Raw genomic sequence first — 16,615 nt, forward strand, 5'->3', positions numbered from 1 at the left:
ACACTTGGAGTTCTTCCTAGAAGGGAGATATTTGACCTCCTTTGCCCAATGTAGAGTACAATTTTAATGAGGCAGGGTACTTTTTCAAGTTGCTTTTGTGCCGAGCCATTGTAAAAAGCAGTTTTAGAGATGAACAAAATGAAAGTTTAGTCACAATAAAACTTTTATTAAACTGTGTCGATGACTAGTACATGGAGAGTAAATGTGGCTTGCTTCAATGAGCAAATTCTCTTCCTCTCTCTTTTTTTTTTAAGACATGGTCTCACTCTGTCGCCCAGGCTGGAGTGCAGTGGCGTGATCTCGGCTCACTACAGCCTCAGCCTTCCAGGCTTTAGGTGATTCTCCCACTTCAGCCTCCCAGGTAGCTGGGACTACAGGTGCACACCACCACGCCCGGCTAATTTTTTGTAATTTGGGGTAGAAACAGGGTTTCACCATGTTTCTCAGTCTGGTCTCGAACTCCTGGGCTCAAGGGATCCACCTGCCTCAGCTTCCCAAAGTGCTAGGATTACAGGCATGAGCCACTGCACCTGGCCCAACAAGCAAATTCTAATTTAAAATTCTATATAAGTATACATTCCTTGTGTGTACCCATAAAAATTAAAAGTTAAAAATTTTGTATATTCTTGGAATATTTGTGTTGATACTATCAATCATATTCTCAATCATATTCATCGTGTGTTTACCCAGTTTCTATTTGCAGTTGTCAGCAAATTATATGTTCTTTGGTTATTTCATGTTTTCTCTTCTCATTTTTTAAAAGTGTCATTTTGGCCACATAGGAACTATGTCTTAAGTATGTGTTAGCTAAATAGACAAAAAGGTGCCTATTAGGTATATGAGAAACACTGACAAGGTATCTACAGATTAAAGTTCGTTTTATTGTAATATTTAAAAAGGGAGAAAATGGTAGGTTAAATAATATGAAATTGTTGCTGTTACACTATTTTTTACTTATAAAAAGGGCAATTTCATATGATTCAAGAAAAAATTGTTTGTAGCTGTTGATTTCTAAATACTTTCAGAGATGAATACCAATACTGTTTGCTTTCATTATGGTATAAAACATATACCTTGTATTTAAATTTGTAAGTTTTTAGAGCTGATGGGGAATTTTAGCAGTTATTTAATAATAAAGCTTACCTTAGCATATACTATTGATAGATATCAAAGAAAATACAGAATCTTGATGGATGACAATAAGCATAATGACTTTCTTTTTGACATTTATTATAGTCCTCCTGTCAGGCGCCAGAGAGGAAGAAGGGATCGTCTGTCTCGACATAATTCCATTAGTCAAGATGAAAACTATCACCATCTCCCTTATGCACAGCAGCAAGCAATAGAGGAGCCTCGAGCCTTCCACCCTCCGAATGTATCTCCCCGTCTGTTACATCCTGCTGCTCATCCACCCCAGCAGAATGCAGTCATGGTTGACATACATGATCAGGTACAATAACAGAATGTCTTGGAAATACAGAAGCTGAAATTTTGTGGCAGTTGGAGATTTTTTTTTTTTTTTTTTTTTGGCTTTTTGTTGCAAATTTCTTTTAGTTTTACCTAAAATGAAGTTAATTAAGTTCCTCATTCCTTTTAAGAATTGAGATTTAAATTCTCTACACAGCTTCCATAGAAGAAAGTTGAACTTAAAAAATTAGTATCAGCCCAGCACGGTGGCCCATGCCTGCAATCCCAGCACTTTGGGAGGCTGAGGCAGGCGCATCACTTGAGCTTAGGCATTCGAGACCAGCCTAACACAGTGAAACCCCGTCTATACTAAAAATACAAAAATTAGCTGGATGTGGTGGTACATGTTTATGATCCCAGTTGATGCAGAAGAATCACTTGAACTCAGGAGGTTGCAGTGAGTCAAGATCGCACCACTGCACTGGGTGACAGAACGAGACTTCGTCTCAAAAAATTTAAAAAAAAGGATCAAGGTTATGAAAGCTTAGAATGAATTCATGTATGCTTGATTTGAAATTATTGATTTAAGATTAATAGGAAATAGCAGACAATTGGTGATTTGAGCACATATCCCTGTTTCCTAGTTTCTTCTGGAATAATTCAATAAGCAAGACAGTTGGGTACATCTTTGCTTGTAGGTTTTCGTAGATCTCCAAGGAGATGACAGGTACAAGGCTACAATGTTTCATTTCCCTTTTCTTCCTGCCAAGAACTGAGGGACCAGCTGAGGAGAGGGGTTGCCTATCTTCAGAGCCTGAGGATGAAGACCACAATTTCATGGTGGTATTTTCTGTGGAGTTTCTGAGGTCAAAAAAAAGACATGTGTCTAAGCACATCCTTATAAAAATTGCTGGATTTTAAGGATAAGGGGGAAATCTTGTGAGTTTATAAACCAAAAAAATTACCAGAGAAGGCTAATGAGAATAGGATCTCATTTTTCATCTACCGCACTAGATAATAATAAACAATAACACAGTGACAACTGAGAAAATATCTTACCTAGATACTCTTCTTATGCCAGACATTTTTATTATGTTCATGAAACACTTAAAAATTGATCACGTAGGAAAGCTTACCTTATTTGTGGCCGTAACCTGATAAAAGTATGGATATAAAATACTGAAAAACACAATTGTACCTTCTCCCCATCCCCTTGAGCAAGAAAAGCAAAATGGAGGAAAGTGTTTACAAAGTCCCATTTTGTAAAGCATAATTAATATGTATATGACTGTATATAGGACTATGTGAACACAGAGAAAAATATAGAGAAATACATACCAGGCTTGTGGGGTAAGTGCTAAAGTGAAGGAAGAGTGGTGGTTAGTGATGGAGCCAAAGAAAGAAAAGACTGCATTTCAGAAAAGGCAAGGTCTCATTTATCTAGTAGTGTTACGTGTTGAGTCTGTATATTAGAATATGAAAACATTGCATATGTAAATAACCAGAACAACACAAGAATTAGAAATCCTGAGCAGACCGGTAGCCATGGCAGAAATTATAAAACATAACAAAATCCGTCTTTAAAATTAAAATTACACTTGAGGCTGGGCGCAGTGGCCCACGTCTGTAATCCCAGCACTTTGGGAGTCTGAAGCAGGCGAATCACCTGAGGCCCAGAAGTTTGAGACCAGCCTGGCCAACATGGTGAAACCCCGTCACTACTAAAAATACAAAAAATTGGCCGCACGTGATGGCAGGCACCTGTAATCCCAGCTACTAGGGAGGCTGAGGGAGGCTGAGGCAGGCTGAGGCAAGAGAATCGCTTGAACCTGTGAGGTGGAGGTTGCAGTGAGCCAAGATCATGCCACTGCATGCACTCCAGCCAGGGCAACAGCGAGACTCCATCTCAAAAAAATAAAAACATCTGAATTCTTGTCTAACCTTTAAAGAACTGGTAATTCCAATTTAAACTATTCTAGATCATAGAAAAAGATAGCTTCCAAATATATTTTATGAAACCAACACAACTTTAACAATGAAACTTCATAGACAAATACAACAAAAGAAAGCTGTTGACTAGTTTCCCTCATGAATACAGATGAAAAAGTTTTAAATAATAAGCCATAGCTAGTGGTGTATTAAAAGAATAAGCTGTTTTCAGCAGGAAGGTATGAGAACAATTTTTTAATTAAAAAAAAGTCAAAAATAACCTGTTGGAATAACCTATTTTAATATACCTAGTGATGTATTAAAAGAATAACGTAATATTGAACCCGTCCTGCGTGGGTTCAATATTAGGAAATCTTTCAAGATAATTGGTTTTAACAATATAAAGGAAAAATATTAATAGGCGCAAGAAATAAAAAATCTAGCCATCATTTCTTATTAGAAGGTCTTAAAGTGTAAAAAGGACTTTAATTTTCAATACGTGGTAGGAAGGCTTATTGATAGCATTGCTTTTGCTTGAGGACAACCAAGCGTGCTAGATAAAATACTCTTAAGTATCCTGAAAGCATCAAAAGAGCTAATAGAAGAAATCAAAACTAAGGGAAAGTGGGGTGCTAGTTCCATCCTTAAGGCATTTGTTCATTTGAGCAAACCTGAACTTATAATTTTGAGTCTGTCAGGAGGCAAAGGGGACAAAAATCAAAGACTATTTAAGGAGTCACTTTCTATATAGGAGACCCTTCCTACGTAAAATACCAGGCACCTTAAGTCACTGTGTACCCAGAATACAGGGATATCTGGTCACTAGGATAAGACTGAGCAGAAGTGAATTTGCAGCCCAAATTCACATCACTCTGTGAAATTAGTGAAAATTCATTTAAAGTAATGGGTACCTCAGGGGCCTAGAAAACAGAGGCAATTTCTCCCTGAAAGAAGGAACCTTCATTTTGGTTCTCAATTCCCCCAATAATTTTTCAAGAACAGCGAGCAATAAACAAAGTTTAACTCGGTACATGACTTAAAAAGGGCTATAATTGAAAACTAACAGAAACAGACCTACAGTGAATTCACCTACTTCAAACATGCTTAAAAGTGAAACTTTCAACACTTTCCTGCTACCTGGAATAAACCAGGATGCTGACTATTACCACATCTATTCAGTAGGCTAAGCCAGCAGAAAAGACAAGAAGGAAAAAGTTTAAGAATAGGAAAAGAACAGGTAACACCATCAATATTTGTAGTCAAACTGATTATATTGATAGAAAATCCCGAAGCATCTTAGGTAATTGTTAGCACTAAGAATTGAACAGATTGAAATGTTATAAAAATGAATATACAATAATCAGTATGTTTTTTTAATACCAGAATCAAACAGAACAGGAACTTTTTAAAAGATACATTAACACTGAACAACCCAGACATACTAATCAGTTGCAATATGTAAAGCTTTTTTTTGATTCTGTTTGAGAGGAAAGGGAAAAAGGTCTAATAAAATAATTTATTTTTATTTGATGACATAATTGGAATTTTGAACGTGATTGCATGTTTGATTTTAAATAACTTCCTTTTAAAAATATAATAATGCTATTGTGGTTAAGTGTTCTTATTTTTTAGAAATGCATACTAAAATTTTTTTTTAAATGATAGAGTCCTGGGATTTGCTTCAACAAAACACATGAAACAAAGCAGTATATTCAGGTGGATTGGCTATGGCTTAATGGTTTGAGGGCTGGGTGGTGGATATGGGGGTTTATCCTACTGTTTTTGAACATATTTGAAATTCTCTAATAAAAATTCAAAGAAAAAATACCATTGAAAAAATCATAGTAATACTAAAGAAGTTAAGTATCAGTCTTGGCCAGGAGCAGTGGCTTGTGCCTGTAATCCCAGCACTTTGGGAGGCCGAAGGCGGGTGGATCACAAGGTCAGGAGTTTGAGACCAGCCCAGCCAATATGGTGAAACCCTGTCTCTACTAAAAATACAAAAATTAGCTGGGCATGGTGGCGCGCACCTGTAGTCCCAGCTGTTCGAGAGGCTGAGGCAGGAGAGTTGCTTGAACCCAGGAGGCGGAGGTTGCAGTGAGCCAAGATTGCACCACTGCACTCCAATCTGGGCCACAGAGCAAGGCTCCGTCTCAAAAAAAAAAAAAAAAAGTTAAGTATCAGTCTTAACAAAAGTGGTTTAAAACCACTGTGTAGAAAACCAAAGCATTATTGAGAGAGTTTAAAGAAAACTTACATACTTTGTGAGACAGAGTTTTGCTCTTCTTGCCCAGGATGGAGTGCAGTGCATTGGTGAGATACTGGCTCACTGCAACTTCCACCTCTCCAGTTCAAGCAATTCTCCTGCCTCAGCCTCCCGAGTAGCTGGGATTACAGGCACCTGCCACCATGCCTGGCTGATTTTTTGTATTTTTAGTAGAGATGGGGTTTCACCATGTTGGCCAGGCTAGTCTCAAACTCCTGGCCACAGGTGTTCTGCCTGCCTTGGCCTCCCAAAGTGCTGGGATTACAAGTGTGAGCCACCGCGCCTGACCACAGGAAAACTTATTTAAACGAGAGATTTGACTCGAAAGATCCCGTTTTTTTAAGGCTCTTAGTTCTTAAAAGTGGCACGTAATAGAATTAGTATAATCCCAAATAAATTTTCAGTAGATTTTTGGTGTAACTTGAGAAAATGATTCTATCATTTTTAGTGACAATTTAAAAGACCTGAAATTGTCTATAGCCATAGAAAGTGAACTGATAGTTGTTTCTGTAAAGTTTTATTGGAACACAACCACACCTATTTGTTCATCCATATTGTCTTTGGCTACTTTGTGCAGAGACCATGGCCCACAAACCTAAAACATTCACTTTCTAGCTCTTTAAGAAATAATTGGCCCATTGATACCCTGGTCTTAAGGTCTAGACCAGTTATTTCTCAGAGTATGAGCTGAATCAGCTGAGCAGCAGCAGCATCACCTAGATTATTTGTTAGAACTGCAGATTCTCAGACTGTACACTAAACTTACTGAATCAGGATCTGTGGGTGTGGGACTCAGCAATCTAGGTTACCATGCCCTCCAGGTGATTCTAATGCACACTGTAATTAGAGAACCACTGTTCTAGTCATGAAAGAACAGGTGGGCAAAGTAGCTTCTCCAGTTACCAGGAATTATTTTAAAACTATGGTAATAAAGACATTTATGCCAGCATAGCCAAATAAGCTAATGAAATAGAATATAAAACCTAGAAGCCAACACATTTTCTGTGAATATGGTCATATGCTACATAATAACGTTTGACCAACAGACCACATATACAACAGTGGTCTCATAAGTTTATAATACCATATTTTTACTATATCTTTTTTGTGTTTAGATACACAAATACAGGGGTTAGAGGTACCAACCCTCTACACTGTTGAAAATACACATATAACGGTTGACTCCCTCAAAAACTAATAGACTAATGTTGACCAATAACATAGTTGATTAATACATATTTTATATATTATATACTGTATTCTTATAATGTAAGCTAGAGAAAGTGTGATAAAAAATCATAAAATACATTAAGTTGATCATCATAAAGGTCTTCGTCCCTGTGGTTTTCACGTGGGGTAGGCTGAGGAAGAGGAGGAGAAGTTGGTCTTGCTGTCTCTGGTGGAGGAGAGGCAGGTACACTTATGCAACTTTTATTGAAATGTGGGCAGGGCACAGTGGCTCATGCCTGTAATCCTAGCACTTTGGGAGGCTGAGGTGGGCAGATCCCTTGAGGTCAAAAGTTCGAGCCAGCCTGGCCAACATGGTGACACCCCATCTCTACTAAAAATACAAAAATTAGCCAGACGTGGTGGCGGGTGCCTATAATCCCAGGTACTTGGGAGTCTGAGGCAGGAGAAATGCTTGAACCCAGGAGGTGGAGGTTGCAGTGAGCGAGATTGCACCACTGCACTCCAGCCTGGGCGACAGAGTGAGACTCTGTCTCAAAAAAAAAAAAAAGAAAAGAAAAAAACAATCTGCATATAAGTAGACCCGTGCAGTTCAAACTCATGTTGTTCAAGGGCTAACTGTACTTCCCTTGTGTTATAATTACCTACAGGGTTTAGTATAGCAACAGCAACATGCTATACAGGTTTGTAGCCTAGGGGCAGTAGGCTATAACATATAAGCGTAGGTGTGTAGTAGGCTCTCTGCCATCTCGGTGTGTATAAGTACACTCCGTGATGTTAGCACAACAACGAAATCACCTAATGACACATTTCTCAGAATGTATCTCCATCGTTAAGCCATGCGTGAGTATATATACGTGGCATATGACTTGATGAATGTAGGTGAGTTGGAACAAGACAGAATTGCTAATAAGTGGTTCTGGGACAGTTGGGTGACCAAATGAAAACATGACATTTTGAGGGCCAAAATTAAAAAGACTGACAATTCTATTGCTAGTGGAAGTAAAAAGTAGCATGATCTTTTGGAAACCTGTTGGTCAGTTTCTAATCATGTCAAACATACACCTACCCAGTAATCCAGTAATTCCATTCTTGGTGTAATCAAGAGAATTGAGTGCATATGTCCCCACAGAAAAAATTCTACAGGATTGTTTATAGTAGCTCTTTATGTCTGTTTTTTTGGAAAGGTTTGTATTAATCAAAAGTTCTCACTGTGGCGCTCCACTGTAGTCCCATCTACTTAGGAGGCGGAGGCTGGAGGATCCCTTTAGCCCAAGTGATTGTGCCATTGCACTCCAGCCTGGGTGACAGAGTGAGACCCCCATCTCATAGATAGATACATAGGTAGATAAGGATGGATGGATGATAGAGCAAGACCTCCGTCTCACAGACTGAAACAATCAGTCACCGTGAAGACAGCGAAAAGATATTTAACCAACAAAAGACTAGGTTGGGGTTCAAGCCTCGGTGGTACAACCATAAAGAAAAACAGATTAGGGCTGGGTGTGGTGCCTCACGCCTGTAATCCCAGCACTTTGGGAGGCCGAGGCGGGCAGATCACGAGGTCAGGAGATCGAGACCATCCTGGCCAACATGGTGAAACCCCGTCTGTACTAAAAATAAAAAATTAGCTGGGTGTGGTGGTGCACGCCTATAGTCCCAGCTACTCGGAAAGCTGAGGCCAGAGAATGACTTGAACCCGGGACGCGGAGGTTGCAGTGAGCCAAGATCGCCTGGTGACAGAGCAAGACTCTATCTCAAAAGAAAAAAAAAAATGGTTACCAGAAAAATCAGGATAGTGATTCCTTTGATAACTGGGATCAAAGAATGGCTGTGAGATCATTTTGACCAGGAAAGGGTCCTTGAGGGGGGTCGTTGGGGGATTTTGGCAATGTTCTGTTTATTGACCTACATGGTGGTTACATGAGTGTTCATCTGATGAGTTTTGTTTGTTTGTAGTCTTGATGTTCATGCTTTATGTACTTTGGTACTTTGCTTGTATTTTACAATGAAGTTTCTGAAAAGAAATGTGAAACTTCTTCCCCCCCCCCGCCCGCCCCCGAGATGGAGTTTTGCTCTTGTTGCCTAGGCTGGAGTGCAATGGCTCGATCTTGGCTCACTGCAACCTCCACCTCCTGGATTCAAGCCATTCTCCTGCCTCAGCCTCCCGAGTAGCTGGGATTGCAGGTGCCCACCACCACGCCCAGCTAATTGTTTGTATTTTTAGTTGGCCAGGCTGGTCTCAAACTCCTGACCTCAAGCGATCCACCCACCTCGGCCTCCCAAAGTGCTGGGATTACAAGTGTGAGCCACTGCGCCCGGCCCTATTTCACTGATTTTAAAATGTACTATTTCCATATTTTAACATCTCCGAATTTGGGACGGATGCTTCTCACGATTGATGGCATCTTAATCTTGGTGTCAGCCAAGCAGTAGTTGTGACACAGTCTTCATTGCTTGTGCTGTGCATCATATGTCTTGCAGTTTACCCATAGGGCTTAAGTGGTAGTGTTTAGGCGGTGTGGCAGGAGGTGAGTTTAACATAAACCTCCAAGCAGGAGTCAAAAGTAGACAAGCTCTATATAATTACACCCCTGACTTAAGAATCTAGCATCAAGTAGCCTTTGTTTCTTTTATGGATAGTTTTAAGAAACGCTGCATCACCAACTCCCTTAATGGCACTGAACCTTTTGTGGGAAAACCAGACAATGACACTGAAAGTAAAAGTGATTCACCAGAGTCAGACTCTGAAAGTGAAGAACTATTAGAACTAACTACTTTATTTCACTTATATTTTCCTTTTTGTGAATGCTGAAGTGTTTTATGATCTCATTTAAAGTGCTTCTAATAAATATATAAACTTTATAAGTGACCAAGCGTTATGTTAGTTAAACAGAAGTATTTTTCTTAGTATGGGGAAAAAATGGCTATACAATCTGGCCGGACGCGGTGGCTCACACCTATAATCCCAGCACTTTGGGAGGCCGAGGCGGGCGGATCACAAGGTCAGGAGATCGAGACCATCCTGGCTAACACGGTGAAACCCCGTCTCTACTAAAAAATACAAAAAAAATTAGCTGGGCATGGTGGCGGGCACCTGTAGACCCAGCTACTCGGGAGGCTGAGGCAGGAGAGTGGTATGATCCCAGGAGGCAGAGGTTGCAGTGAGCTGAGATCGCACCACTGCACTCCAGCCTGGGTGACAGAGCGAGACTCTATCTCAAAAAAAAAAAAATATAAAAAATATAATATATATATATATATATATATATATCTATGACTAAGTGTTATGTTAGTAAAATAGAATTATTTTTCTTAGTATGGGGAAAAATGACTATACAATCTGATGTCTTGGATTCAGCAAAATATGGTACTTGGCGGAGCACGGTGGTTCATGCCTGTAATCCCTGCACTTTGGGAGACTGAAGTGGGCGGATCACATGAGCTCAAAAGTTGGAGAACAGCCTGGGCAACACAGTGAAACCCTGTCTCTACAAAAATAATAATACAAAAATTAACTGAGTGTGGGAGGATCACCTGAGCCCAGGAGATTGAGGCTATGGTGAGCCGTGATGGCACCACTGCACTCCGTCTTTGGCAATATATCAAGACTCTGTCTCAAAAAAATGTGTATGCAGTTGGTCGGGGTGCCGGGGTGGTATTTGTGACAAAGGCTATTTATCAGAAATCAATAGTTTTATTGGTAAAATTCATCATACGTTTCCATTAATATCAGATATAGGATATAGGTACTTATACACATTATTGAAAGTTCTAGTTTGCTAACACAAAAAGATGATAGTTGGGTTGAACCTTATTCAGGTTGAACACCCCTAATTTGAATATCTGAAATGCTCTAAAATCTAACTTTTTGAGCACCAACTGAACACTCAAAGGAAATGTTTATTTTAAGCATTTTGGATTTCAGATTTTGGGATTAGAGATGCCGAATTGGTAAGTATAATGCAGATTTTCTAAAATTCAAAAAAATCCAAAATGCTTCTGGTCCCATGCATTTCAGATAAGGGATGCTCATCCTGTAGTTGTGTACCTAGGAAAGGAGATTCTAAGTTTTTAAAAAATACTAGAATTTTAAAGTTGGTAAGGTTGATATATTCAAGATAATATAAATAAAAATTATCTTCGTACTAACACTAACCGCTTTGAGAAATAGAGAAAAATAACCTCTTGTCAGTATAACAAAACCACAGTTTGAGGAACAAATTTAATAATAAACTTTGAGAAATAATAATAATCTTTTTGAAGAAAACTAATTTTTTTTTTCGATCCTGTCTTATGGGGCTGAAGGAAAACTTAATTTCTTCTTGAAAGACAGAACCGTGATACTCAACGTAATGGCATAATGTTTCTGGATATAAAAAGTCTTAATACAGGTCAGGCACGGTGGCTCACACCTATATTCCTAACATTTTGGGAGGCTGAGGCAGGCAGATCGTCCGAGGTCAGGAGTTCAAGACCAGACTGGCCAAAATGGTGAAACCCTGTCTCTAATTTAAAAAAAAAAAAAAAAAAAAAAAAAAAAAAGAAAGGTGTAGTGGCACATGCCTATAGTCCCAGCTACTCAGGGGGCTGAGGTAGGAGAATTGCTTGAAACCAGGAGGCGGTGGTTGCAGTGAGCCAAGATTGTGCCATTGCACTGCAGCCTGGGTGACAAGAGCGAAACTCCATCTCAAAAAAAAAAAAAACTTAATACAAAATTCAGTCCATTGTAAAATAACATATTTAGTACAATCTTAATACTAATGGGTTTTGGAAGTGAATAAAATTGATTTTATACGTAAGAATAACTGTGTGAAAATGCCAAAAAATGAAAAGATGTATGGTGAGAAGAATTTCTTACCAGATGCTAACTCTTCTAGTAAGATACTGTAATTAAAGCAGCATGAAATCCAGGAATATGTGCGTACTTAATGAATTTTTAAAAAGACAGTATTTCACTGTAGAGGCAAGAAGATGGTTTAATAAATGGAGCAAGTATAATTGTCCATGTGCAAGCAAAATTAGAGCCCTACTTTATAAACAAAAATAAGTCTTTTGGAATATAAAAAACTAAAGAATTAGGAAATATAGGAATATATGTTTATAACCTCATCAGTAAAGGAAACCCCAAAGCTACACTCTGGCTACATTAAAAAAAAAAAATCACAAAAGACAAAAATATGCCATTAAATAAAGGATCTCATCAAAAGATAAAACATAGACTAGGAAAATATTTTCATTACACACTACAAGCAGTAGATTCATATACCTGTTAAATAAAAAAATTACAAATGATTATGACAACCTAGTAGAAGATCGATGGGGCCAGGTGCAGTGGCTCACACCTGTAATCCCAGCACTTCGGGAGGCCGAGGCAGAAGGATCGCTTGAGCCCAGGAATTTGAGACCAGCTGGGAAAACAAAGTGAGACTCTACATTCAAAGTGAGTCTCTTCAAAAAAGTTTAAAAATTAGCCAGATGGGATCACCTGAGGTCAGGAGTTCGAGACCAGTCTGGCCAACATGGTGAGACCCCATCTCTACTACAAATACAAAAATTAGCTGTGCGTGGTTGCAGGCACCTCTAATCCCAGCTACTTGAGAGGCTGAGGCAGGAGAATCGCTTGAAACTGGGAGGCGGAGGCTGCAGTGAGCCGAGATCATACCACTGCACTCCAGCCTGGGCAACAGAGTGAGACTCCCTCTCCAGAAAAAAAAAAAAAAAAAAAAACCCAGATGTGGTGTGTGCCTGTAGTCCCAGCTACCCCAGAGGCTGAGGTGGGAGGATTGCTTGAGCCTGGGAGATGGAGGTTGCATTGAGCCGTGATAGTGCCACTACACTCGCTGCACTCCAGCCTTGATGACAGAGCCAAACCCTCTTTCAAAAAAAAAAAAAAGGAAAAGAAAATGGGCAATGATCAAAGGATAGAGATTATTGACAGAAAAGAAAATTTAAATGCTTAATAAAATGTTAATGGATGGTCAACCTTTTTAGTCAGAGAAATGCAAATTTAACGCAAACCTGCTGTGATACCATTTTTTCACTCGGGTAAGCATGCTTGTAATGCAAATACATCTACTTCTGAGTAAAGAGCCTGGGAAATGGGCCCTCATATGTTACTGTTGGGGTGTGGCATATTCCATCCAGCCTTTTGCAGATGATTTGGCAGTATATGTAAAAGTTTAAAAAACGTTCACCCCTTTACCTAGTAATCATTCTGAGATAAATAAAATACATTTATATAAATTTATTTATTTATATTTTAAACCAAGTCTCACTCCGTCACCCAGGCTGGAGTGCAATGGCGCGATGTCAGCTCACTGCAACCTCCACCTCCCAGGTTCAAGTGATTCTACTGCCTCCGCCTCCCAAGTAGCTGGGATTACAGGCACCCGCCACCACTCCCAGCTAATTTTTTGTATTTTTAGTAGAGATGGGGTTTCACCATGTTGGCCAGGCTGGTCTCATCCTCCTGACATCCAGTGATCTGCCCACCTCGGCCTCCCAAAGTGTTGGAATTACAGGCATGAGCCACCGTGCCCGGCCAAACTAATACCATATTTTTTTTCAGTTGTGTTTATATTGGCAAAAGAGTCGAAAACAATTTGAATGTGTGTTGATACACCATATGATAGGACTGTGTTAAGCAAGTGTTTCTTAAAATATCTGGCTAGTACTAAAAAGAACAAGTTACATTTAACTCCCTTGCATACATACCTGCAATGTAGTATTAAATGGAAAAACAAAGTTGCAGGGTAGTATGATCTCATTTCTGTTAAGAAAACAAAAACAAATAAACGTGACATTTTATGTGTAATTGTGCTTTCATATGTTCATGGAGAAAGAGAAGAAGGATATGTTATCAGCATCGTTTGCCTCTGGGTGGCAGGTAGGATGGGAATAAGATTGGCTAGGCGGGAAATGAGATTTCGTTTTTTTAAAATATACTTTGCATTGTTTCACTAGTTGTAATTAAAATTTGTTTTGAATGTGACCAAATAATGGAAGATACAAGCTTTAATGATTCCAGTTCTTTGTATTCTGCCTTATAGGATAGGCTAGAAGAGTTAATATAGTAATCCATTATTTCCCTGGGCTTTTCAAGTCATTTGAGGGAGGAGTTTAGCCCCAATTTTGTGGGAATAGTATATACTCTTGAAATAGTCAACTCTCCCATACAAAGACAACGAATATTCTGTTCGAAACTATTGGAGAGTACATTGTGAAAATCTGTGTAGCTGAGAGAGGAGCCAATAAATGACCAAATGTTGATTTTGAGTAGTTAACATTTTATCTAAACAGCTAAAGTTTGTTCATTTGTTTTTTCCTTTAAAGCTCCATCAAGGGACAGTCCCTGTTTCTTACACAGTAACAACAGTGGCACCACATGGGATTCCACTCTGCACAGGCCAGCACATCCCTGCTTGTAGTACACAGCAGGTCCCAGGATGCTCTGTGGTTTTCAGTGGACAGCACCTCCCTGTCTGTAGTGTGCCTCCTCCAGTAAGTCTATATCTTTGTTCTCATTAGATATTACTATTAAGCACACCAGCCTGAATTTGGTTTTGTAACTTACTCACTCTTACCCTCTTTAGAGGGGCTAACTGCATTATATAAGCAAACAAAATTTAAGAGACTGTCTTTGTAGTTTCACGTTCAAGTAAAAAGGCCAATTTTATTGCAATAAAAGTCTCAATAGTATCCTTATAGTAACCATTTAATAAAATTAGCTTTATAACCGGATATATTTTTACATTAATTAACTTATACATATTTGGATATCCTGAGGGTCAAACCATGTTTTCTCATATATCAACACCGTTTATAATTAAAGCCAATGAAGGTCAGCCTAAGTCTCAGAGACCTTGTTGTTCAACACTTAAGAGTCTCAGCATTTACTGAGTTTTAATGGGCACTTTGAGTGCTTTGTCTTATTCCTTACTATAGGAAACCTATGATGAAAGTAGCATCATCCCCCATTTTCTAGTCGCTGAATCTGAAAAGTTAAATGACTTGCTTAGTGCCGTAGAGACAGCTAGTATAGGAGAGTAGAGAGTCACACTTTTTTTTTCTTGCCTCTGAAGCTTATGCTTTGTCCTTTAATCTCAGTTCAGCCTCCTTTCAGAAATGAGGGCGCTGTATTTAAATGATGTATCTAAGGTCAACAATGTCTTCAAAGGAAATCACAGCAAAATTTAAATGTAACTCTTAATACGTTGCTCTGAATGTGAGATTAAAGCAAACGCACACTTATACCAATACTAACTTAACAGATTAATTTACTCAGGTTTGGTTTCTCAGTAATAGAAACATTGTACCAAATTTGCGAACTAAAATACTGAGAGATTATAAGGCAATTAGTTGAGAGCTGTGTTCTTATAAAAATCCTAGGAAGAAAAAGATTTCCACTGGATTGAAAAGGGGAGTTTCTTGAAATACCAGTAGTGTTTGCTACATCTTAAACCAACTAGAGAGAGTTTCCTCTTCTTTGCAGCACTTCCCCCCACCCCGCCCCAACCCTGTTTCATAGATGTTTAAAAGGCTCAAGTATTTCAACCAATTTGTAAAAATTACATAAAATACAGATTATTAGTACCATTACTTTACTAGTAGATAAAAAAAAAAATACACTGGTATTTCATTGTTAATATAAGCTATTAAAAACATTTTCATGATTTTGGGGGAGGTGTGACAATTACAGATTTTAATCTCACTATCCTTTTAAATTAATTATATATTCTGATATTTTTAACCAAACTGTAACGGTTTCTCTTACAGATGCTTCAGGCATGTTCAGTTCAGCACTTACCAGTACCATATGCTGCATTCCCACCCCTTATTTCTAGTGATCCATTTCTTATACATCCTCCTCACCTTTCTCCCCATCATCCTCCTCATTTGCCACCACCAGGCCAGTTTGTCCCTTTCCAAACACAGCAATCACGATCGGTAGGTATCTCTACTATTATGTCAGAATGTTTTGTTTTTAATTAATTTTTAATTTTTTCAGAACGTTTAGGCCAGGCATATAACCTTAGTGGATTTAAGAACCAGACGAATGCCTAAGTTACTATGTTTAAATGGCACACTTAAACACAGTAACTTGGCCAGGTGCAGTGACTCACTCCTGTAATCCCAACACTTTGGGAGGTCAAGGCAGGCAGATCACCTAGGGTCTGGAGTTCAAGACCAGCCTGGCCAACATGGTGAAACCCTGTCTCTACTAAAAATACAAAAATTAGCCAGGCATTGTGGCACGTGCCTGTAATTCCAGCTACTCAGGAGGATGAGACATGAGAATCGCTTGAACCCAGGAGGCAGAGGTTGCAGTGAGCCAAGATCATGCCACTGCACTCCAGCCTGGGCAACAGAGTGAGACTCTGTCTCCAAAATAAACAAACAAACAAACATAATAACTTAGGCATTCTTCTGGCTCTTAAAAGAATTAAAGGAATCCAAACATACACAAATTAGTATAAACATTTACCTTAAATTTCTGGTTTCTTAAATTTTTCCAGTTATTTTAATGTCACTGGTCTAAATTTGTGTTCTATTACATCTGCAGTCCTTCAGGAAGTAAATCTGAAGAAAAGTTTTTAGTTGTATTTTTTTTTCTTTTTATGTGGTTCTAAATTGGAAAATGAAAATATTATAAAATTATTAATACTTGTTAGAATAATATTTGTATTCATTTAGGCAAGGAAATTAACCTTTCTGAACTTCAGTTTTTCTGAAGGCCTGGTTTTTCGCTATATTGTGATGAAAAAGCAGATGAGGTAGTCTATTAACATAGTTAATTCTGTCTTGGGACTGGGATATAGTTGA

The 16,615-nt window shown here is 38.7% G+C and overlaps 1 protein-coding gene across 10 annotated transcripts in view; it reads left to right on the forward strand.

The window, feature by feature from the left end:
* Positions 1–16,615, forward strand: part of RNF38 (ring finger protein 38) — a 156,796-nt gene that overhangs the window by 119,757 nt on the left and 20,424 nt on the right. For all 10 annotated transcript variants that reach the window (XM_030817454.1, XM_030817455.1, XM_030817456.1 and 7 more), the window contains 3 exons: positions 1,237–1,450; positions 14,126–14,293; positions 15,569–15,739. In XM_030817454.1, coding sequence (XP_030673314.1) covers positions 1,237–1,450; positions 14,126–14,293; positions 15,569–15,739 — 553 coding nt within the window. The remainder of the gene's footprint in view (positions 1–1,236; positions 1,451–14,125; positions 14,294–15,568; positions 15,740–16,615) is intronic.

The sequence above is a fragment of the Nomascus leucogenys genome, chromosome 8 (genome assembly GCF_006542625.1).
Source record: "Nomascus leucogenys isolate Asia chromosome 8, Asia_NLE_v1, whole genome shotgun sequence".
NCBI classification, from domain to species: domain Eukaryota; kingdom Metazoa; phylum Chordata; class Mammalia; order Primates; family Hylobatidae; genus Nomascus; species Nomascus leucogenys.